General features: G+C 45.2%; 1 protein-coding gene across 5 annotated transcripts in view; it reads right to left on the bottom strand.

The window, feature by feature from the left end:
• rufy1 (RUN and FYVE domain containing 1) overlaps window positions 1–22,543 on the bottom strand; it is a 67,372-nt gene that overhangs the window by 21,251 nt on the left and 23,578 nt on the right. For 4 of the 5 annotated variants that reach the window (XM_085995490.1, XM_085995487.1, XM_085995489.1 and 1 more), the window contains exons 10-13: window positions 16,385–16,501; window positions 15,831–16,019; window positions 5,914–6,011; window positions 4,946–5,065 (exon numbers count right to left, since the gene is read on the bottom strand). In XM_085995490.1, coding sequence (XP_085851616.1) covers window positions 4,946–5,065; window positions 5,914–6,011; window positions 15,831–16,019; window positions 16,385–16,501 — 524 coding nt within the window. The remainder of the gene's footprint in view (window positions 1–4,945; window positions 5,066–5,913; window positions 6,012–15,830; window positions 16,020–16,384; window positions 16,502–22,543) is intronic. The other variant, XM_085995486.1, reaches the window with a different exon arrangement.

The following is a 22,543-nucleotide window of genomic DNA, read 5'->3' as shown; positions in this document are numbered from 1 at the left end:
ATTGGTTCAAGTGTTAATAATGTTCAGGGGATAGCTGTAGACTTCAGGATGACAGATGGGATGGTAAAATGGGCAAAAGCATGGCAGATGGAGTTCAACGCAGCTAAGTGTGAAGTGATGCACTTTGGGAGAACTAATATGGAAAGACGGTATACTATAAATGGCACGATATTGAAAAGTGTAGGCAAGCAGAGACCTTGGTGTCCATATACAAAATCCTTAAAAATGTGACAGGGCAGGTTGATAAGGTGGCTAAAAAAAGCATATGCATTAACTGGGTTTATAAATAGAGGCATAAAATATAAAAGCAAACAGATCATGCTAGAACTTTATAAATCACTGGTTAGGCCTCAGGTGGAGTATTGTGGACAATTCTGGGCACCACACTTGAGGAAAGTGGTAAAAGCCTTAGAAAGGGCACAGAGGAGGTTTATCAGGATGCTACTAGGGATGAGGGACTTCAGTTATGAGAGGCTGGAAAAGTTAGGACTGTTCTCCTTGGAACAGAGAATGTCAAGAGGTGACCCAATAGAGGTTTTCAAGGTGATGAGAGGTTTTGATAGAGTAGAGAGAAAACCTATTCCTTCTGGCAAGTGGGTCAATAACCAGAGGTCACAGGTTTACAATTGTTGGCATAAGATCTTGAGGGGAGATGAGAAGAAATGTTTTCACTCAGTTGTCAGGATTTGGAATGCTCTACCTGAAAAGCTGGAAGATGATTCCATAAATAATTTTTAAAAAAAGGGAGTTGGACAGGAACTTGAGGATGAGAAACTTACAGGTTATGAACATAAAAGCAGAGGTGTGGGACTAATGCATGACAGGCAAATGGCTTCCTTCTGTGCTGCAAGTTTCTACAAGACCTAGGAACATCCAGTCAGTCAATAAAAGGAGGAATTGGTATGCAAAAATGTTGCAAATAAATGCAGGAGAAAGCCAAGGGTCTGACTCCTGATCACTATTTAGTGAGCCCTACTGGAAATTCATGCATATGTGGATTATGGCTGAAGACAAGATCATGATCAACTACAATCCTATGAAGTAGAGTGGGAGGAGGCTTGTGTGGAGCATAAGCACCGGCATAGCACAGTTGGGCTGACAGACTGGCTTCTGTGCTGGAAATTCTATGCAAGGGGAAATGTTCTTAATTGAAAAAAAACCCACTGCAACAAAAGGACCAAATCCCATAGAGTGATAAGTGGTCAGTAAGTTTGTTGTAACCAAAGATCAAATTTCCCAACCACAATTTGATATGGTCTCACTTATTCTTAATGAAAGCTCAAGGTAGATAGAGATAACAACCCTTCAACCTAGTTTATGTCTTCCTTTCCTAAATAGGTATAGCTCACATTTTTAAGCACTTCATTAATCAGTACCTCATTGATCAGTACCCTACCCACTAACTTTTAAAATAAAAATGTATAACAAAGTTTTTCTTTTCAGTAACACTTTACAGGAGTTCCTCTGCAGAAACCTACAAACATCCATTTCTTTCAGCAGCAAATGAATCCCATGCATTGGGATATCAAGCAGAAGGAATCCCTTCAGTGAGTTTGCTCCACAGAATAGGGTTCTCTATTTATTGGTCTCAAAGGCTGATCTGGGGCATGATTTGTAGGGCTGTTCCAAGTCTCTGCCAAGCATCAGGAAATACACAGAGGAATCCTGTAAAGTGAAGATTATTTGAAGGGTAAAAATTCAAAGCAAGGTTAAAAGATGGAGATGAAATAACTATGGGTAGATACTTAGCCAGTTTTACCTTTTCTAATTAACTTTCCCTTTAAGTAACTTTATGCACAATAGCAGAATCTTAGCTTATGTATTACCATTGCTAACAAAGGGTCTAATAATTTCTTTGCCTGTTTAAAATCAGATAGAATAAAGTGTAATATGTGTTAGCAGAGGTATTAAAAGCTCATTGTACACTCCATCGCTCGAGTAGCATGATAAAAGTTGGCAAAGTATCCCTTAAATCGCCTCCAGTCTTAGGAGCCAAGAACCAGCATCTACAGTCAAAGTAGATTGCGTCAAACTGTTTTCATTACCACTGAACACCAAAAATCTGTGCAGGTGGTCAAGATCAAATTCTACTTAACATTTCGCTAGAAGAGAAGACAACTCAATTGCATGCTGAGGATTCAATGTTTCAGATGATTGGCAGGAGAAAATGTTCTTGGACAAGTCTTATGACAAATGTGTGAAATAATCATATGCCTACTTGAAGTGGAAAAACCTCCAGTGGTACAATTCTAGACTGTTTCTAAACTTGGTTGTGTCTGGAAATGACAGTTTGAACAACAGGACACATCTCAACTCACTGCTACTAAATGTAATTTTAGGCTATTTTAACTGGCCATTCTCTCTTGCAGTGGTCTTGCTCCACGTTTGTAAGCAGATCTAGCATCGCCTACAATCTAGAAGCAAAGACACTCAGTTTTCTTCTGCCTCCTCCAGAGAACTCACTCTATCACACTGGCAATCCTGCACTCATCACCCACAACCACTCCAGAAGACAGCATCAACAAACTACACAAGAGCTGGGCCAAAATTCAGAATGAGCTAATTAGATTTATTTACAGAAAATAAGCAAGCTAACAACATGCAGAACAGCACAAACTTATGAACAATGATAGCAGTAAAACGCTTGATCTTTTAAAAGACTACACTCCTCCTGACAGCTTTGGGTCTCCTCCCCCAGTGTGGTTGTACTGCCCAATACTTAATTATTGGATAGCATAAGCCAGGGGTGCAACAATAGGACACCTTGTGATCTGAACTGGATATGGTGTCTTTCAGAAGCGTTTCTCCAATTTTTCAGTAGGCAGATTGAAAAACCACTAGTGAGATGAGGCTTATTGTAAAAGTATCTTAATTTGCAAAGAGCAAGTGAACATAGTAATTTGTTTATAACTTGCTCTATTTACACTGAGCAATCAGTGTTACTGATCATAGGAACACACCTTGGGGGGGGGGGGGGGGGGGGGGGGCGCGCACAGTAAGCTCAATTTGTCTTATACATTAGCTACCTCCTTTCTGCAGCAACCACCCCCAACCAGGCAATGAATATGGATATCCAAAGAATAAGTGTGGATGTTTACAGAAAGTCTGAAATTAGACAAATTAGCAATTGCCCCCAGCCATTATGGAACACATCTTCAATGCCTAGTACACAAACAAATAAACTCCTTTCTCAGCTGCAGCAGCATATGGTTGTGAGGACAATTTTAAACCACTGCAAACACTTCAATTTAAAACAAACCACTTAAAATGTAACTCATTTCCAAATCCTTTCTATGGAAAAATCATCCCAAAATGTATGTCTCACTGCTATGACATGGATATTCAGTTGAAACAGTTAATGAGAAGCTATATCAAAACACCTTTCATAGCAGAGGTATTAATTGAGAAATAACAACAGAAAATGCTGGAAATACTCAGCAGGCCAGGCAGCATCCGTGGAGAGAAACAGAGTTAACGTTTCAGGTCTGTGACCCTTCATCAGAACTGGAAAATGTAAGATATTAAGCAGGTACAGAGACGGGGGGGGGGGGGGGGGCGCGTTTAGGAAGGGAGGAAGGAATGGAAAGAACATGCTGTGAAAATGTTGCAAATGGGAATGGCAAAAATCATACTGCATGAAAAATGGGGGCAGGGATTATTATCTGAAATTGTTGAACTCTATGTTGAGTCCGGCAGGCTGTAAAGTGCCTAATTGAAAGATGAGATGCTGTTCCTCAAGCTTACGTTGAGCTTCATTGGAACAATGCAATAGGCCGAGGACAGAGAGATCAAAGTGGGAGTCAAGTGGAGAATTATTAATTGAGACATTGACTATCTCCCCATTGCGATATTTCCCCAACGGGTCATCCACTGAAGCTAAATGCATCGGATCACCTCTTGCATAACTTCTCTCAGCATGGAGAATTCTTGATGCAATTATTAATGACTCCTCTCTGGAAGGTCAGCTGGGTTTTCATCCCCAATATTGCCATCTGCCCCTATTCAGTATTCTATTTCCACCTTTAACTTAAAGCCAAAGGACAAAAGGAGATCCTTTCAGAGTGCAGCTAATAAATTACACTGGCCCAGCTAAAAATAATTACTAGAACTTTCACACTATAAAGACAAAGCTTTGTGTTTATCATGGAGAAACACTACCGACCTTGCAGAATGCAAAGAATTTCAAATAAAACCAACTGGTTAGCTAGAACTAAAGGAATTAGAACCTACTCCTTCACATTTTTAAATTGACATCTATACAAAAACCTTTCAATTGTAAATTTTTCTATACATCTGCAGAAGTTCCATGCAAGTAAGCTGTGCACTTTATTCCATTATCTGCATATCCAGAAGTCACAACCAGCTTCCAGATCAAGGGGGTGGGAGAGAAAGGAATCTCTGCTAGGTCCATATTACTTTGGTCTATATGATCAGGACCGGTGAAAGGGCACCAGTCGTGGCCAGTTATAGAACTTCAAATCTTCTGACCTAATCAGTGATCTCCAGTATGGTTTTCAGCATGGCTGTTCAACTGGTGATCTTGTTGCCTCGGTTACCTTGAATTCTGCACTCAACACTTTGGCCTTGAATATTTCCAAAACGTTGAACAGGATCTCGATCTGTGCACTTCTACACAAGCTATCATAGGCCTCCCATGAGAGCTATGTTCGTGACTTTCTGGTTCGGTCTCAAAAAAAGTACACCATTTGTTTATCAAGGCTTTTTGAATGAAATTATGTTTGCTCTCTCACACACTCTTCATTCTTTGTAATCACCTTCACTCATCCATCTGTTGATTCTATTTTGCATTAAACAGTCTCAATTCAATGGGCACATTTTGTCGATTGCACCTGCAGCAAAAATTCCACACTGATATCTCAGGAATTCCATTAGTTATCAGTATTGAGGCAATGATTTAGTTGCTAGTGCTGTTCTGATTTCTTACCGTTGTTTGTCCAGTTCACTGAGCTGCTGCTGGAGGTTCTCAATTTTACTGACAAATTCCTGTTTGATCTTTCGATTTTTCTCTTCCGCTGACTGTCTGGCTTTTTCAGACTGTTGCAATCTAAGATTAAACAAAAACAGTGTCAATGGGTGCAGAAATAAAGTTAGAGATACCAGAGAGATTTTTTTTTTTTTTTTTTTTTTTTTGCACAGAAGTTACTAGGAATAATATAGCAATAAAATTACTTAGCAACGCAATGTTAATATCTTGTTTAAAAGGCATTAATGCGGTTCTGATTTCCTACCCATTAACTGTGAACGCTTAACACTTAGGTCTTCAACAGCTCCTTCACCACTCCTTTTGAGTACATGAACTCTGACATCAACGTCAGCCTCTGTACCCAGGCATCCACCAATACTGCTTTAACTCAGCTAATAAGATGCATTAGTGCACCCAGGAAGAGCCATCATGTTCCCTACTCCCTTTGGGGAATGAACCAATATTCACATTGCACAACCTACAGCAGTACAACTAAGATCAGGAATTCAGCACGGAGAGTGGGGCAGATTAAAATACTAATGATGCACCATCCAGAACAGCAAGATCCCCAATTTTATCCCTGATCTGGGCTGATTTCATAACAGAAAAGGGTGCAATTATATCTTACCATAATTTAGCACAGTTTAGGCAAGTGAACTTTGAGTTTTTCCACTTGTGTTAGAATCTCATTTTCAGACATTCTACAACATGTCATTCCTGGACTGGAAAGTCAGCAACCCATTACCAAATCTACCAATAACAGTCGTAACTAATTCTCCTTGGAAAAGAAAGCGCCAACATTTCAGATAGTTCTGCAAAGCCAAATTTAATATGGAGAACCAGAAGTATTATTTCAACTCTGAATATACCAATGTTGCATGTGAATAAAATGTTCTACTTTTATACAACGTGTTCCATATTTACTGCACCTGTCCTCCATGTGCTTTGTGGCATCAATCATCTGATTAGTCTTTTGTTCCAGAGAGTTTATCGTCTCGGTCTTCTGCTGCACTGTCCCGTCAGAGTTCTAGTTAGGCAATCAAAAAAGGAGCAAAAACAAGCATAGGTCGCCATCTATAATATTTTAAAGCTATTTCACAATTTGCAATCTTTTAAATGTGTACCTACTCTTGTAGAAAATTATAAATAGACCATAAATTCATCACTGAACGTTGCATCAATATCTATTTCCTCTTACTTTAATTTTGTTCCCTACTCCTTCTCTCAACAAAACAATTTCAGGAGTTTCCATAACTTTGTTTTGTCAGTTCTGAAGGCAGACTAATGTAGTTGCCAGTGCAATGCAGTTCATTTATATAATGCTTTTCTGATTTCTTACCTTCATCTAGGTTAACTAAAAAAAGGTGTTGATGCAAGTTCTCAATGCTGAATAAAGTTCCATGGACACCCACAGTACAAATACCTCTAATCATGAGTAGGAGTTCTGTCCAATACAATTTTTCCCGCTCACAGCTTCGATTATGGCTAACTCAATACAGACTTGGATCGAATCTTTCATGGGATGTATAATTCAGTGGCCAAACTAGTTGGTACATTTTATTAACTGAATGACTGCCTTCAGAAGAGTAAACAGGAAAGAGGGCCAAACTCTACAAAAGACTAGCATGAACCTGAACTCCTTAATTTGATAGACTTGCAGCAAGATTTCACCATGAGTCGACACACCAGATACCAAACTTCATCTTTAATTTAGGAACATTTCTCAAAAAACATCCAAATCAAAACCAATATATGGTGGTTAGTCCCATTCCACCCCCTCCCACCAAGAAAACAAATTAGTAATTAAACAATACTTCAATCTTCCAAAAAATAAAATGGCAAGCTTAGCAATGGTTCACATGAAATATTAAGTTCAGAAAGTTGCATCAAGACAGACAATAGTTAAAATGAAAACAAAAGAAAGTGTGATAGGCTGTTTTTCCCCCCCAATATCTAGTAAAATGATGATTCTACTGCTGACTGTTAGAAACATAGTAACCGTAGGCAATGATGGAATACAAACCAGGTTGAATTACAGGGATTTTCAAATAAGAAAGCCAAGCAGAGCAAGTTTTGGTTTTCTGGATCAAAATGAAGTACCATTTAGTTTAATTTTGCAATACAAGAATGAGCCATCAAACTCATTCCTTCAAATGGATTGTTACTCTAGCCAGAACTAATCCAGAGTTATTCCAATAATTCAGAACCTGAACTCATTTTACAATAAAACTTCATAATTACCACACAGATTGGTAGTTTATTTATGTTAGCCAAGAGAACCTTTCTAAAAGTTTGATTAAGTTTCAATTTTAAATGACCTTGTCCAATAACTTACTCTTGCTTTTAAGTGTACACTTCAAGTTAATCACGTCTCTCAATTTTGTTACACCTGGCAGTCATGCCTGTAACATCTAGGAAGCAATTTTAAATACAGGATTTATAGTTTATAGTTACACTTGCCTTTCAGGCCTCCAGAAATTTAGGTAGCACTGCCACTTCACATCAACAGATTTTCTTCCTCTATCTTTGGAGATCCATTTGTTCAATTCCCAATCACTCCCCATGCTCTCCGTTCACACCTCTGCCAAATTTCTCCCATTTCCAATGCTCAAACAACAGTCTCAGCCTTCATCCCAGGGCTTGTATCCGGATTCTGCACTGCTTTCCCAGCACCAAGTTAGGAAACTGGCATCTGTCTTTTAAAGCACTTATAGCATTATATTGTATTTATAGCACTACGAGCATTAAATAACTAATTGCTGGTTTCCCACCTGAGTGATGGGAAACCAGCTTAAACATCAGACTGGTGATACTAGAGAGGAAAAAAACCCTGGGGTGTAGAAGGTACATGGGTGCTAAAAGGAGGGGAAATAGCAATGAGGGAGTGCAGCAGGGGTACAAGCGAGGATGGTGGCCCAGAAATTCGGGTCGGGGCTTCCCGCGGGTGCAAGCCCCCGACCTGCACTTGCCTTGCGCGCCGGCCACTGTGCTGTGGGCCCACGTGGGATTTCGATCCTGGGCCTGCTCCAACTGCCGGCGTGCAGTGCTTGCGTATCCCAGGGGCGCAGTTAGTTCGATGCGTTCCCTGGGATCACGTGGGCCATGGAGAGCCAATGGTAGCAGGAAATGCTTCATTCATAAGTTTGACAGGAAGAGCCGTCAAACCTATAAATACTATAAGTCCCAAAACATCACTAAAACTTCAAATAATTTTTTTTTTTTTTTTTAAATCACATTTTAAAAATAGCTATAAATTACATGAAATAACTTAAATAATTTAAATTTGAAAAAAATTACATTTTCTAACAGGGCTAAAAATAAACTTAACTTTCTTTAAAGTATTTAAAAATAATAAACCTGTGGAAAAAATGTTTTAATTAATTCACCACTTACCTTGTTAAAAGCAGGCCTTGTGCCTGCTTTTTAAAAGAGTAACTGCTGGAGACTTACACTCCTGGAAAAACGGCACGTTCGATGCGCACGTGCTGCCTCTTTGGCACACGCGTTCCACCTCTCACCCTTCTTTCAGGGGAACGGAAGTGCCGGTTTCCCACGCATGCACAAAACCAGCACTTTCGTTGGGCCTACGCGCGAGTACTCACGCGTTGGGACCCGAATTTCTGGGCCGTTATGTAATGGGAAAGAGTATGGGAGCAGAGAAGATGGAGTTCTGCAGTAGGTGTTTCATGGAAGGAGTGCCATCACCTTCATGTTGCTGTTCAGTATTGCCCAGCCATTACCCCAAAGCCAGTCTGCACCCCAGTCACATCTGGAACATTTTGTTCCAGTCCTACTCAGGTCACCTCCCTCACCTCTTTCTGGTACATTGATGACTGTATCAGTGCCGTTTCCTGCTCTCACCCTAAACTAGAAAATTTCATTCACTTTGCTTCCAATTTCCACCCTTCCCTCACCTTCACATGGTCCATCTCCGACTTTTCCCTTCCTCGACTTCTCTGTCTCCATCTCTGGGGATAGGCTATTGACAAACATTCACTATAAGCCCACCGACTCCCACAGCTACCTGGACTACACTTCCTCCCACCCCGCTTCCTGTAAGGACTCTATTCCATTCTCCCAGTTTCTCCGTTTCCGCTGCACCTGCTCTGACAATGCCACCTTCCATACTCATGCTTCCGACATGTCTTCCTTTTTCCTCAACCAAGGATTCCCCTCTACCGTGGTTGACAGTCCTTGACTGTGTCCGTTCTATTTCCTGCACTTCTGCTCTCACCCCTTCCCCTTGGAACCAGAATAGGGTTCTTGTCCTCACCTTTCACCCCACCAGCCTCCACATTCAACGGATCACCATCCTCTGCTATCTCCAGCGTGATCCCACCACCAAACACATCTCCTCACCTCCCCTTTCAGCATGCCGAAGGGACCGCTCCCTCCGCAACACCCTGGCTCACTCCTCGATCACCCCAAACACCCCTTCCCATGCAAGCACAGGAGATGCAACACATGCCCTTTTACCTCCTCCCTTCCCACTGTCCAGGGCCCCAAATACTCCTTCCAGGTGAAACAGCAATTTACTTTTACTTCTTGCAATTTAGTATACTGTATTCGCTGCTCACTATGCGGTCTCCTCTACATTGGGGAGACCAAACGCAGATTGGGTGACCGCTTTGCGGAACATCTCCGTTCAGTCTGTAAGGGTGACCCCAAGCTTCAGGTCGCCTGTCATTTTAATTCTCCGCTCCACTCAGACCTCACCGTCCTCTTGCACTTTTCCAATGAAGCTCGAGGAACAGCACCTCATCTTTCGATTAGGCACTTTACAGTCTTCTGGACTCAACATCGAGTTCAATAATTTCAGACTATAACCTCAGCCCCCATCTTTTTTTCCCTCACATGGCAGCTGTCTTTCATTCTGCCAGTGCCATTTACACTTCATCTAGAGCCATCTTTTATTTCTTAACTTGTCCCATTACCACCTCCTTTTGCCTTGCACCATCATCCCTTTTGTCTATTAATCTCTCCTGCATTCCATCCCATCACAGACCTTCCCTTTTGTTCTTTCCTCCCCCTACACTTGCTTAAAAAACTGTTCCATCTCCAGCTTTTTCTAGTTCTGACGAAGGATTATCAACCTGAAACATTAACTGTTTCTCTCTCCACAGATGCTGCCTGACCTGAGTATTTCCAGCATTTCCTGTTTTTATTTCAGATTTCCAGCATCTGCAGTATTTTGCTTTTGCCCCAGTCACATCTGTTCTCCCCACCATGTCCCACTGAAAACCTACCAACAGCCTCAGCTAGATCTCCTTGGTTCATTGTGGTAAACCACTTTTATCGTTCACTATCGTTACACTATAGTTATCACTGTTGTATTGTTCTCACTGTTCTCTCACTATACGAGGTCGCCTCTTGTCGCCCTGTTATACCTGGGCTGACCACCTCAGACTCCGCCCATGGCTCCACCTACCTGCCCAGGTATAAAGGTAGTCGACTGGCTGGTATTCCTCCTTGTTGGACCCGATCACCCACGAGGGTGGGCTGTGTTATTTAGTCAATAAAAACCTTTAGTTACGTTCCTAACTCGTCGCTTTTTATTGGACGAATTGATAGGTATATCAATTTTATTGACTAAATTTTAAAGATGTCTACTACTGGCCAGCCAGAAGCACAGCCACAGCAGCTTTCAGACACCGGGCTACGCCAGCCACACCAGCCGGCTTGGCTGCAAGCCCTCAAACCACCGTACCTGGATCTAAACCCACAGGCAGCAAACTCAGCCCTCAACTTCAAACACTGGCTGGACTGCTTCGAATCCTACCTGGAAGAATCCGGCGTCCCTCAGAGATCCAAACTAAGAGTTCTGAACGCCCAAGCGAGCCCGAGAGTATACGCACTCATCCAGGACACGACTACATACGAGGCCGCTATCAACCTACTGAAACAGCAGTACCGGAGCCCGGTAAATTACATGTACACCAGGCACCTAAGATCCCGCCCGCAACAGCCAGGAGAGTCTGTAGCTGAATTTTTACGGGCGCTAAGAGCACTCGGCAGGAACTGTGACTTTAAAGTGGTGACGGCTGTTGAAAATACGGAAGATAATATCCGCGATGCCTTTGTGAAAGGCCTACGGTCCGACTACTCGCGGCAAAGACTGCTTGAAGCTAAAGACCTCGACCTGGACAAAGCTGAAGCCCTCGCTCTCTCCCTAGAGGTGGCCCATCAGGACCAGGAGGCGTTTTCCAGGTACTGCTCGCGACCCTGGGACTCGGGCCTGACCCCTACCGCAATACCCTTCGCAGCGCCGCCCCCGGGACCTACCTCAGCGTTGGCGTCCCGGACCCGACCGGGACCGCCACCGGCTCCGACATCGGGCACCCGCGATCGGGCCGCCGGCTGCTTCTTTTGCGGCCAGGAGAAGCACCCGAGGTCGCGCTGCCCAGCCAGGAACTCTACCTGCTCAACCTGCAGGAAGAAAGGCCACTTCTCTAAGGCCTGCAGGAGCAGATCTTCAGAGGCCAGCAGTGCCTCATGCGAACTGTGGGGGCGGCCATCTTCTTTCAAGGCAACGGAGGCCAGCATCCCCACACGTGAGTCATGGGGGTGGCCATCTTTGATCAAGGCAACCGACCCCAATAGTGCCTCGTGAGTTATGGGGGCAGCCATCTTCTCCGCCATTTTGTCCTACCTCGTGGGAGACACCATTTTACCCACCACGCCCGACTGCCACCGGGCCCCCGGACCCGACGACCGCCTCGCCTGCAGGCGACAACGACTCGCTTACCTACACACTAGCCTCCGTCACTCTGGATCAAGCCCGCCCACACCACCTGTCCAAGTCGATGATGGACATCAAAGTAAACGGCCACGCCACGACCTGCCTGTTCGACAGCGGAAGCACGGAGAGCTTCATCCACCCAGACACGGTGAGCCACTATTCCCTCCCTGTCCTGCCAACGCGCAACCGAATCTCGATGGCATCGAGGTCCCACGCCACGGACATTAGCGGCTACTGTGTTGTGACCTTGTCGGTTAAGGGTACGGAGTATAAAAATTTTAAACTCCTCATCCTCCCCCAGCTCTGTGCTGCCGTCCTACTAGGGCTGGACTTCCAATCCCACCTCCAAAGTGTAACCCTAGCATACGGTGGACCCCTCCCCCCCACTCACAGTCGACAACCAGCGAATGTTAAACCGCCCACCGCGTAACACCTGCAGCCTATCCACCCTCAAGGTGCCGCCACCTTCCCTGTTCGCTAACCTCACCCCCGACTGCAAACCCGTCGCTACCAAGAGCAGGCGGTACAGCGCTGGGGACAGAGCCTTCATTAGCTCTGAAGTGCGGCGCCTCCTGAAAGAGGGCATTATCGAGGGGAGCAACAGCCCCTGGCGTGCCCAGGTCGTGGTCGTTAAGACCGGCGATAAAAATCGCCTGGTCATCGACTACAGCCAGACCATAAACAGATACACCCAGCTGGACGCATACCCACTTCCCCGCATATCTGACATGGTCAATCAGATTGCACAATACCGCGTATTCTCGACCATCGACCTTAAGTCGGCCTACCACCAACTCCCTATCCACCCCGAGGACCGCCAGTACACCGCCTTCGAGGCGAATGGGCGCCTATACCACTTCCTTAGGGTCCCCTTCGGTGTCACCAACGGGGTCTCGGTCTTCCAAAGGGAGATGGACCGGGTGGTTGACCAGAACGGACTGCAGGCCACATTCCCCTATCTAGATAACGTCACCATCTGCGGCCGCGACCGGCAGGACCATGACGTGAATCTGGAGAAATTCCTCCGTACGGCCCAACGGCTGAACCTCACCTACAATAAGGAGAAATGTGTGTTTAACACCTCGCGCCTTGCCATCCTTGGCTGTGTAGTAGAGAACGGACTCATCGGCCCCGACCCCGAAAGAATGCGCCCCCTCATGGAGCTACCCCTCCCCCACTGCCCTAAGGCACAAGAGAACCCTGGGGCTCTTCGCCTACTATGCCCAATGGGTGCCCAATTATGCGGACAAAGCCAGACCCCTCATGAAGTCCACATCCTTCCCCCTCACGGAGGAAGCGTGCGCGGCCTTCTCCCTCATCAAGGGAGACATAGCCAAGGCCACAATGCACGCAGTGGATGAGTCCATCCCCTTCCAAGTGGAGAGCGATGCATCCGGCTTCGCCCTAGCCGCTACCCTTAACCAGGAGGGGAGGCCGGTGGCCTTCTTCTCAAGGACCCTACAGGGCCCCGAGATCCGACACTCGTCGGTCGAGAAGCCCAGGCAATTGTGGAGGCGGTACGGCGCTGGAGGCATTACCTGGCAGGCAAACGATTTACCCTCCTCACCGACCAACGTTCGGTTGCTTTCATGTTTAATAACAAGCTGAGGGGCAAAATCAAGAATGACAAGATCTTGAGGTGGAGAATCGAGCTATCCACCTACGATTATGATATCTTGTACCGGCCAGGTAAGCTGAACGAACCCCCTGATGCTCTTTCACGAATTACATGCGCCAGCGCGCATATTGATAGACTTCAGACCCTCCACAATGACCTCTGCCACCCCGGGGTCACCAGACTTTACCATTTCATTAAGGCCCGCAACCTGACCTACTCCATCGAGGAGGTCAGGACCATGACCAGGAACTGCCAGACCTGCGCCGAGTGCAAACCGCACTTCTATAGGCCGGACAGAGCAAGCCTGATCAAGGCCACCCGCCCCTTCGAGCGCCTGAGCATCGACTTTAAGGGGCCTCTACCGTCATCTGACCGCAATGTGTACTTCCTCAACATCGTTGATGAGTACTCCCGTTTCCCTTTTGCCTTCCCCTGCCCAGACATGACCAGTACCACGGTCATCAAGTGCCTGAACGACCTCTTCGCCTTGTTCGGGTTCCCGAACTATATACATAGTGACCGGGGCTCCTCCTTCATGAGTGAGGAACTCCGTCAGTTCCTACTAGCGAGAGGTATTGCAGCAAGTAGGACCACCAGCTACAACCCCCGAGGGAACGGACAGGTGGAAAGAGAGAACGCGACGGTATGGAAGGCCGTCCTCTTAGCCTTAAAGTCTAAGGGCCTCCCAACCTCCCGCTGGCAGGAAGTCCTCCCGACAGCGCTGCACTCCATCCGGTCACTACTTTGCACTGCCGTTAACGCCACCCCCCATGAACGAATGTTTGTTTTCCCCAGGAAGTCGACTACGGGAACCACTACCAACCTGGCTGACCTCTCCGGGGCCCGTCTTGCTGCGAAAGCACGTGAGGGCCCATAAAACGGACCCCCTGGTCGAGAGGGTGAACCTCCTGCACGCCAACCCCCAGTACGCCTACGTGGCTTACCCAGACGGGCGGGAGGACACTGTCTCCTTACGAGACCTCGCACCCTCGGGCACTCCGGAGACACCACCTTTACTAGCGCCACCCCCCCCCCCAATTCCAGCCCAGGTAGACGGCATGCCGGAACCCCACGAGCCTTCGCCGACCACACAGACACCAGCATTAACACCGGATAATGCAGCACCGCCGCTGCGACGATCGGAGAGGCTTACGAGGCCTCCGGACAGACTGACATACCAGAACTGGTAGTACACTTCACCCCGCCGGACTCAAATCTAAACAAGGGGTGAATGTGGTAAACCACTTTTATCGTTCACTATCGTTACACTATAGTTATCACTGTTGTATTGTTATCACTGTTGTATCACTATACGAGGTCGCCTCTTGTCGCGCTGTTATACCTGGGCTGACCACCTCCGACTCCGCCCATGGCTCCACCTACCTGCCCAGGTATAAAGGTAGTCGACTGGCTGGTATTCCTCCTTGTTGGACCCGATCACCCACGAGGGTGGGCTGTGTTATTTAGTCAATAAAAACCTTTAGTTACGTTCCTAACTCGTCGCTTTTTATTGGACGAATTGATAGGTATTATCAACCTGAAACATTAACTGTTTCTCTCTCCACAGATGCTGCCTGACCTGAGTATTTCCAGCATTTCCTGTTTTTATTTCAGATTTCCAGCATCTGCAGTATTTTGCTTTTGCCCCAGTCACATCTGTTCTCCCCACCATGTCCCACTGAAAACCTACCAACAGCCTCAGCTAGATCTCCTTGGTTCATCACCTGCCCCGCTCACTGACATTTGTGACAAAGTCCTTCATTACACAATTCCTTAATTATTACTTGTGTAAAGATAATGTGAAATTTTGTAATAAATCTATACAGGCAGGAGCTAAGCCACAGTTAAGAGTACTATGTGCAGTTTTTGGCATGCTATTATAGAATAGACATTGAAGTCAGAGAGCATACCAGGGATAAGAAACTATAATTACGAGCAGATGCCACAATTGTGCCACAATTAAAAACAGAAAATGCTAGAAGTACTTAAAGCAGCATCTCTGGAGAGAGATGTTGACAAAAGGTCATCGACCTGAAATGTTAACCGTTTCACTCTCCATAGACGCTACCTGAGCTACTGAGTATTTTCAGCATTTTGTGTTTGTATTTCAGATTTGCAGCATCCACAGTATTTTGCTTGAGATGCCACAACTATTTCCACTGGCAGAGAAGCCCAAGAGATATTAAATAGAAGATTAAAAAAGTGTTTTGACAGGATTAACATGGAAAGGTTACTTCCTTTGGTTGGGATCAATGATGAGGGGGGTCATTATTTTAAAATGGTTATTGAGTGAGCAGCAGGGGGGTAGCAAAGAACTACAGATATGAAGTAAACTTATGGTTCGAGGCTACTGTCCTACCCAGTCATAGTTCTGATTGTGAATGAGACACATGGCGATATGATTAACTGTATCCCACACTCTATATCCTCAAAAATTACTTGCTAAGTAAGGAATGCCAGTATAAGTTGTATCTCCCTTAATTCTTTACCTTAGCTTTGTGAAACATCTGCAAGTTGATGGCCTTGACTTCTTCCAGCTGTTGTCGGAGAGCTACTAGTGTATCCTGCTTCTCATGAGTGTCCTTCTCTAGTAGCTTCATGGCTATTTCCATTTCTTGCTTCAAGCTCACCTGTAGTTCCAGTTCTTTCTCCAGTTCCTGAGTAGAAATTACACATACCTCTTCAAATCATTAAAACTGAACTGAAAGATGCAAACAGCTTCCAAACCTATATTCTCACTTCTAAGTGAGACTTTGGCCATACTAAAATTGTTTTTTCTTCAGAGGCAGTTACAGATAGGAATTCCTGTATAGAATAGCCAATCAGAACCAAGAATGATATCTACCTAAACAAATGTTGTGTTAAGTCTAGGTCAATCATTTTTACAAATTAATTATTTTTAAAGGCTGTACTTCTTAAATACACAACTTAAATTCATATTTTCTCTAATATTCAAAAGTTTCACAACTTTAATACCCACTGTTTTTACATTAGCCACTTCCTGATTCAAAATAGAGCCCAATTATAATTTATAAACATTTACCATTCGAAATTGTTTCTCTTCTTTCAGTTGCTTCCAGACTTCATTGTACATTTCGTCTAGACCTTGACGACTCTGTCTGTATGTTTCCAGCTCTACTTCAGAATCTTGCCTGTTCACCTGATAAAAATGTCGGAAAGAGGTCAACAGTGATGGCGAGGCTGTAATCTCAGTAGTAAGCAGTTGTAGCACACAAACAGAAGTTACTGTAGTAAGTTGACCATGACAGTTGCTAATTTTTACTGCCCTCTTCTTTCCTCTCTTTCCCCCCCCCCCCCCCCCCCCCCCCCCGCATCTTCTTCTGGAAACCATCTAACTGATCCAAGAAAATGTGCTCTCAGACTTCGCTACACTGATGCCAGACACTAGGAGGTATAGCTAGAAGTAGGAGTGGTGAAGTACCTACTCATGGAGCATTTGTATATTCCCACCCCTCGCCCTTTACTCTGCAAATGAGAGTAATCATTCTTTGCTGTGAGCCAAGACAGCACGTTGGCAGGCTATTTGATGATGGGAGATTCACAGTTGGGGGTATCTCAATTAAGCCAATCCTGTTCTCACCCAACATCCACAAATGTGTACTTTCCAAGAGAAATCAATGGTCAATGTTCAGGAGCATGAACCCTGACCAATTTTCATCTCCTCTTCCTGAGCACAAAGACCAATTACTGTGCCACTAGCAGCTATCGGGTTACAGCTAGATCAGGAATTCACCAACGAGGATAAAAATCTATAGGCATGATACTGCCCATAGTGTTCTGACTGGCAGGCCATTAGTAGGGCTGTACATTTTCATGGGGTGAAATTTCTGTTGAGTTCAGAGAACACATTAAGGTGGCAGAACAAGTTGATAAGGCTGAAAAAAAAAAAAGCACATCAGATCCTGGGTTTTATAAACAGAGGCTTAAAAGTACAAAAGCAAGGAAGTTAACTTAAACCTTTACAAATCACTAGTTAGGCTCAGCTGTAGTATTATTTCCAATTTTGGGCACCACACTAGGTAGGATGTCAAGGCCTTGGAGAAGGTGCAGAGATTTACTAGAATTACACCAGGAATGAGAGACTTTATATGGCGAGACTAGAGAAGCTGAGATTATTCTCCTTGGAGCAGAGAAGGTTAAGAGGAGATTTGATAGGTGTTCAAAATTATGAAGGCTTTTGATAAGAGTAAATAATGAGAAGCAGTTTCCACTGGCAGCAAGGTCGAGAACCAGAGGGGAGATGAAGAGAATTTTTTAATGCAGCGAATTACAATGAACTGAAATGCACTGCCTGAAAGGGCAGATTCAATAGTAACTTTTAAAAAGGGAATTGGATACATCTCTGATAAATAAAAAATTGCAAAGCTATGGGGAAAGAGCGGGGAATGGGACTAACTGGATAGTGGTTTCAAAGATCCAGCACAGGCACGCTGGACCGAATGGCCTCTTTCTGTGCTGTATGATTCCTTGAGACGGGCCAGTGAGAGACTGCAATATGCCAGAAAACATAAACCAAGTATCTAAGTTAAGGACCTGGACAATTATTCATTGGGAATAATAGCAGAAAATGCTGGAAACACTCAGCAGTTCAGGCAGCATCGAGGAGAGAGAAACAGTCAACGTTTCGGGTCAATCCCTTCGTCAGAACTGGAAAAGGTTAGGGAAGAGAGATTTTTAAGCAGGGGCAGGGGAGGGAAAGAACAAAGGGAAGGTCTGTGATAGGATGGAAGGAAGGAGAGATTGACTGATAAAAGGGATGATAGTGCAAGGCAAAAGGAGGTGTAATGGGACAAGTTAAGAAATGAAAGATGGCTCTAGATGATGTGTGAATGATGATGGCAGCAACATCTACAGCTACCATGTGAGGAAATGAGAGAAAAAAATGAAATACAGGGGACAAATTATAGTCTGAAATTGTTGAACTCTATGTTAAGTCCAGAAGGCTGCAAAGTGCCCAATAGAAAGAGGTGCCGTTGCTTGAGCTTACGTTGAGCTTCGCTGAAACAGTGCAAGAGGCCAAGGACAGAGAGATCAGAGAAAGAAAAAAGACTTGCATTTATATAGCGTCTTTCACAACCACCGGACATCTCAAAGTGCTTTACAGCCAATGAAGTACTTTTGAAGTGCAGTCACTGTTGTAATGTGGGAAACGCGGCAGCCAATTTGCACACAGCAAGGTCCCACAAACAGCAGTGTGATAATGACCAGATAAGGGTTGAGGGATAAATATTGGCCAGGACACTGGGGATAACTCCCCTGCTCTTCTTCGAAATAGTGCCATGGGATCTTTTACGTCCGCCTGAAAGAGCAGACGGGAACTCGGTTTAACATCTCATCCAAAAGATGGCACCTCCGATAGAGCAGCACTCCCTCAGTACTGCATTGGCGTGTCAGCCTAGCTTTATGTGCTCAAGTCCCTGGAGCGGGACTTGAACCCACAACCTTCGGACTCAGAGGCGAGGGTGCTACCCACTGAGCCACAGCTGAAGGAAGAATTTAAAGTGACAGGCGACTGGAAGCTCAGGGGTCACACTTGTGGACTGAACGGAGGTGTTCCACAAAGCGGACACCTAATCGGTGTTTGGTCTCCCCAATGTAGAGGAGACCGCATCGTGAGCAGCGAATACAGTATACTAAATGGTAAGAAGTACAAGTAAATTGCTGTTTCACCTGGAAGGGGTGTTTGGGGCCCTGGACGGTGGGAAGGGAGGAGGTAAAAGGGCAGGTGTTGTATCTCCTGCGCTTGCATGGGAAGGTGCCGGGCGAAGGGGAAGCGGTGTTGGGGGCGATAGAGGAGCGGACCAGGGTGTCGTGGAGGGACCGGTCCCTTCGGAATGCTGAAGGGGGAGGAGGAAGATGTGTTTGGTGGTGGGTTCACGCTGGAGGTGGCGGAAATGTGCAGGATGATCCGTTCAATGTGGCGGCTGGTGGGGTGAAAGGCGAGGACAAGGGAAACCCTATCATGGTTCTGGGAGAGGGGAAGGGGCGAGAGCAGAAGTGCGGGAAATGGAACGGACACGGTTGAGGGCCACGTCAACCACGGTAGAGGGGAATCCTCGGTTGAGGAAAAAGGAAGACTACCGGAAGCACTAGTATGGAAGGTGGCATCGTCAGAACAGATGCAGCAGAGATGGAGAAACTGGGAGAATGGAACAGAGTCCTTACAGGAAGCGGGGTGGGAGGAATTACTCATTGGGAGCTGGCAGACCACCAGTCCCTCACTTAGGTAACCATTCTTAAACAGGAACCAATGAGTATCAGCAGGCTATTCAGTTGTGGAGGGCATTGCAACCAAGTTCAATCTTTTCATCACCCTAAATATGTATGTTCACTTTGCAGCAAGTGGTGATTAAAAGCAGGAACTCCAGCTAATTTTTCACACTCCAAGAGCAAACAACATTGATAGTTCCCCAATTGCTGCCTTGGCTGAATCAGCTAACTCAGAGTGGGAACTGAATGGATCTTTTGGTCAGCATGGCTTAGTAATCATTTACTCAGCAGACGGTAGGAAAGTTCCCCAATTGCCAACTTAGCTGAATCAACTAACTCAGAGTGGGAAATGAATCTTTGATCTTTAGGTCAGCATGGCAGTGAGTTTTAACTTTAAGATAGGCACTTCTAAAAAGTTAATTGTTTCCTTGATAATAATGAGCAAATTTTTTTTTTATTTATTAAAAAAACCCTATATTCTCTCCTCTACTTTGGCAATACATGCTAGATCATGGTTCCACAGAAATCAAGCAGTCATCCAATGTTTGGCTTAAGTAACAATTCATGAGTCTTTGGAAAATTAGTGTCAGCAGCCTATTTCATCATAATTGAACCCAACCCCGCCCTCACAGCATCTAACCTCCCACACTTCTCAAAAGATGTCACTAGGCAACAATCATGTGACTTTTCCCTCCTTTTAGCCTAGGGCTGCCGAGGCCAATTGTGGTGCCCCAACCACCAACCGAACTAAAATCTAATGAGTAATTTTTGAAAAATCGTTCATGGGATGTGGCCGTCGCTGGCAAAGCCAGCATTTATTGCCCATCCCTAATTGCCCGAGAAGGTGGTGGTGAGCTGCCTTCTTGAACCGCTGCAGTCTGTGTGGTGAAGGTACCCCCCCAGTGCTATTAGGGAGGGAGTTCCAGGTTTTTGACCGAGCGACGATGAAGGAACAGTGATATACTTCCAAGTCAGGTTTGGTGTGTGACTTGGAGGTGGTGGTGTTCCCAGGCGCCTGCTGCCCTTCTAGGTGGAAGAGGTCGCGGGTTTGGGAGGTGCTGCCGAAGCAGCCTTGGCGAGTTGCTGCAGTGTTTCTTGTAGATGGCACACTGCAGCCACGGTACGCCAGTGGTGGATGGGGTGCCAATCAAGTGGGCTGCTTTGTCCTGGATGGTGCCGAGCTGCTTGAGTGATGTTGGAGCTGCACTCATCCAGGCAAGTGGAGAGTATTCCATCACACTTCTGACTTGTAGATGGTGGAAAGGCTTTGGGGAGTCAGGAAGTGAGACACTCTCCACAGAATAGCTAGCCTCTGACCTGCTCTTGTTGTCACAGTATTTTTGTGGCTGGTCCAGTTAAGTTTCTGGTCAATGGCGACCCCCCCAAGATGTTGTTGATGGGGATTCAGCGATGGTAATGCCGTTGAATGTCAAGGGGCGGTGGTTAGACTTTCGCTTGTTAGAGATGGTCATTGCTTGGCACTTGTGGCGCAAATTATGAATACATGCATTTCAAGTTTGTCAAGTCAATGAAAATTATTGTTCTCCGACGAAACCAAAATATGTTAGTTGATGAAAAATGTACTTGCCACATATACTCAACGCATTAAAGCTTCCTGTCTTAGAGACTTGCAGCACAGGAGGTGGTAATTCGGCACATGTGCCTGTGCTGGTTATTTGAAAGACCGGTCGTGCTTAGTCCCACACCCCACTTTTTGTCTGTAACCCTACAAGTTCCTCATCCTCAAGTATCTGACCAACTTTAAATTTTTTATGTAATCCACTTGCAGCATCTTTTCAGATGGAGCATTCCAGATCCTGACAACTCTGAAGAGATCTCATCTCCCATCTAGATCTTTTGCCAATGATTTTAAATTTATCACCTCTGGTTATTAACCAACTCACCAGAGGGAAGAGTTTTTCTTTATCAAAACCTATCTTAAAACCCTTTATTAGGTCAAATCTTAAACATAAGATAGGAGCAGGAGTAGGCCAGTTGGCCCTTCGAGCCAGCTCCGCCATTCAATAAGATCATGGCTGATCTTCCTCATCTCCACTTTCCTGCACTATCCCCATATCCCTCGATATTCAAATATCTATCGATCTCTGTCTTGAATATACTCAACGACTGAGCCTCCACAGCCCTCTGGGGTAGAGAATTCTAAAGATTCATCACCCTCTGAGTGAAGAAATTTCTCATCTCAGTCCCAAGTGGCCGATCCCTTATTCTGAGACTGTAACCCCTGGTTCTTGACTCCCCAGCCAGGGGAAACATCCACCTTGCATCTACCCAGTCAATCCCTTAAGAATTTTGTATGTTTCAATAAGATCACCTCTCATTCTTCTAAACTCCAGAGAATATAGGCCTAGTCTACTCAATCTCTCCTCTCAGGACAATCCCCCCATCCCAGGAACCAGTCTGGTGAACCTTTTTTGCACTTCCTCTATGGCAAGTATATCCTTCCTTAGGTAAGGGGACCAAAACTGTACACAATACTCCAGGTGTGGTCTCACCAGGGCCCTATATAATTGCAGCAAGATGTCTTTACTCACTCAAATCCTCTTGTAATAAAGGCCAACATACCATTTGCTTTTCTAATTGCTTACTGTACCTGCATATTATATTTTAGTGAATCATGTACAAGGTCCCTCTGAACACCAACATTTCCCAATGAGGAAAGACTTAGATACATAGAAGATAGGAGCAGGAGTAGGCCATTCGGCCCTTCGTGCCTGCTCCGCCATTCGATGAGATCATGGCTGATCCTTTAATTCAGTATCCCGTCCCCGCCTTCTCTCCGTAACCCTTAACCCCTTTTGCCCGTAGAAATATATCTAATTCCCTCTTAAATATATTTAATGAGCTGGCGTACACTGCCCTCTGTGGCAATGAGTTCCACAGGTTCACCACTCTCTGAGTGAAGAAATTCCCCCTCATCTCTGTCCTAAATGGTTTAGCCCTTATCCTTAAA

This window comes from Somniosus microcephalus, chromosome 8 (genome assembly GCF_052327205.1).
Source record: "Somniosus microcephalus isolate GS21.2 chromosome 8, FLI_Smic_1.0, whole genome shotgun sequence".
Lineage (NCBI taxonomy): Eukaryota > Metazoa > Chordata > Chondrichthyes > Squaliformes > Somniosidae > Somniosus > Somniosus microcephalus.
Note: the sequence above shows the minus strand (reverse complement) of the source record. Positions and strands in the feature narration are given on the sequence as shown.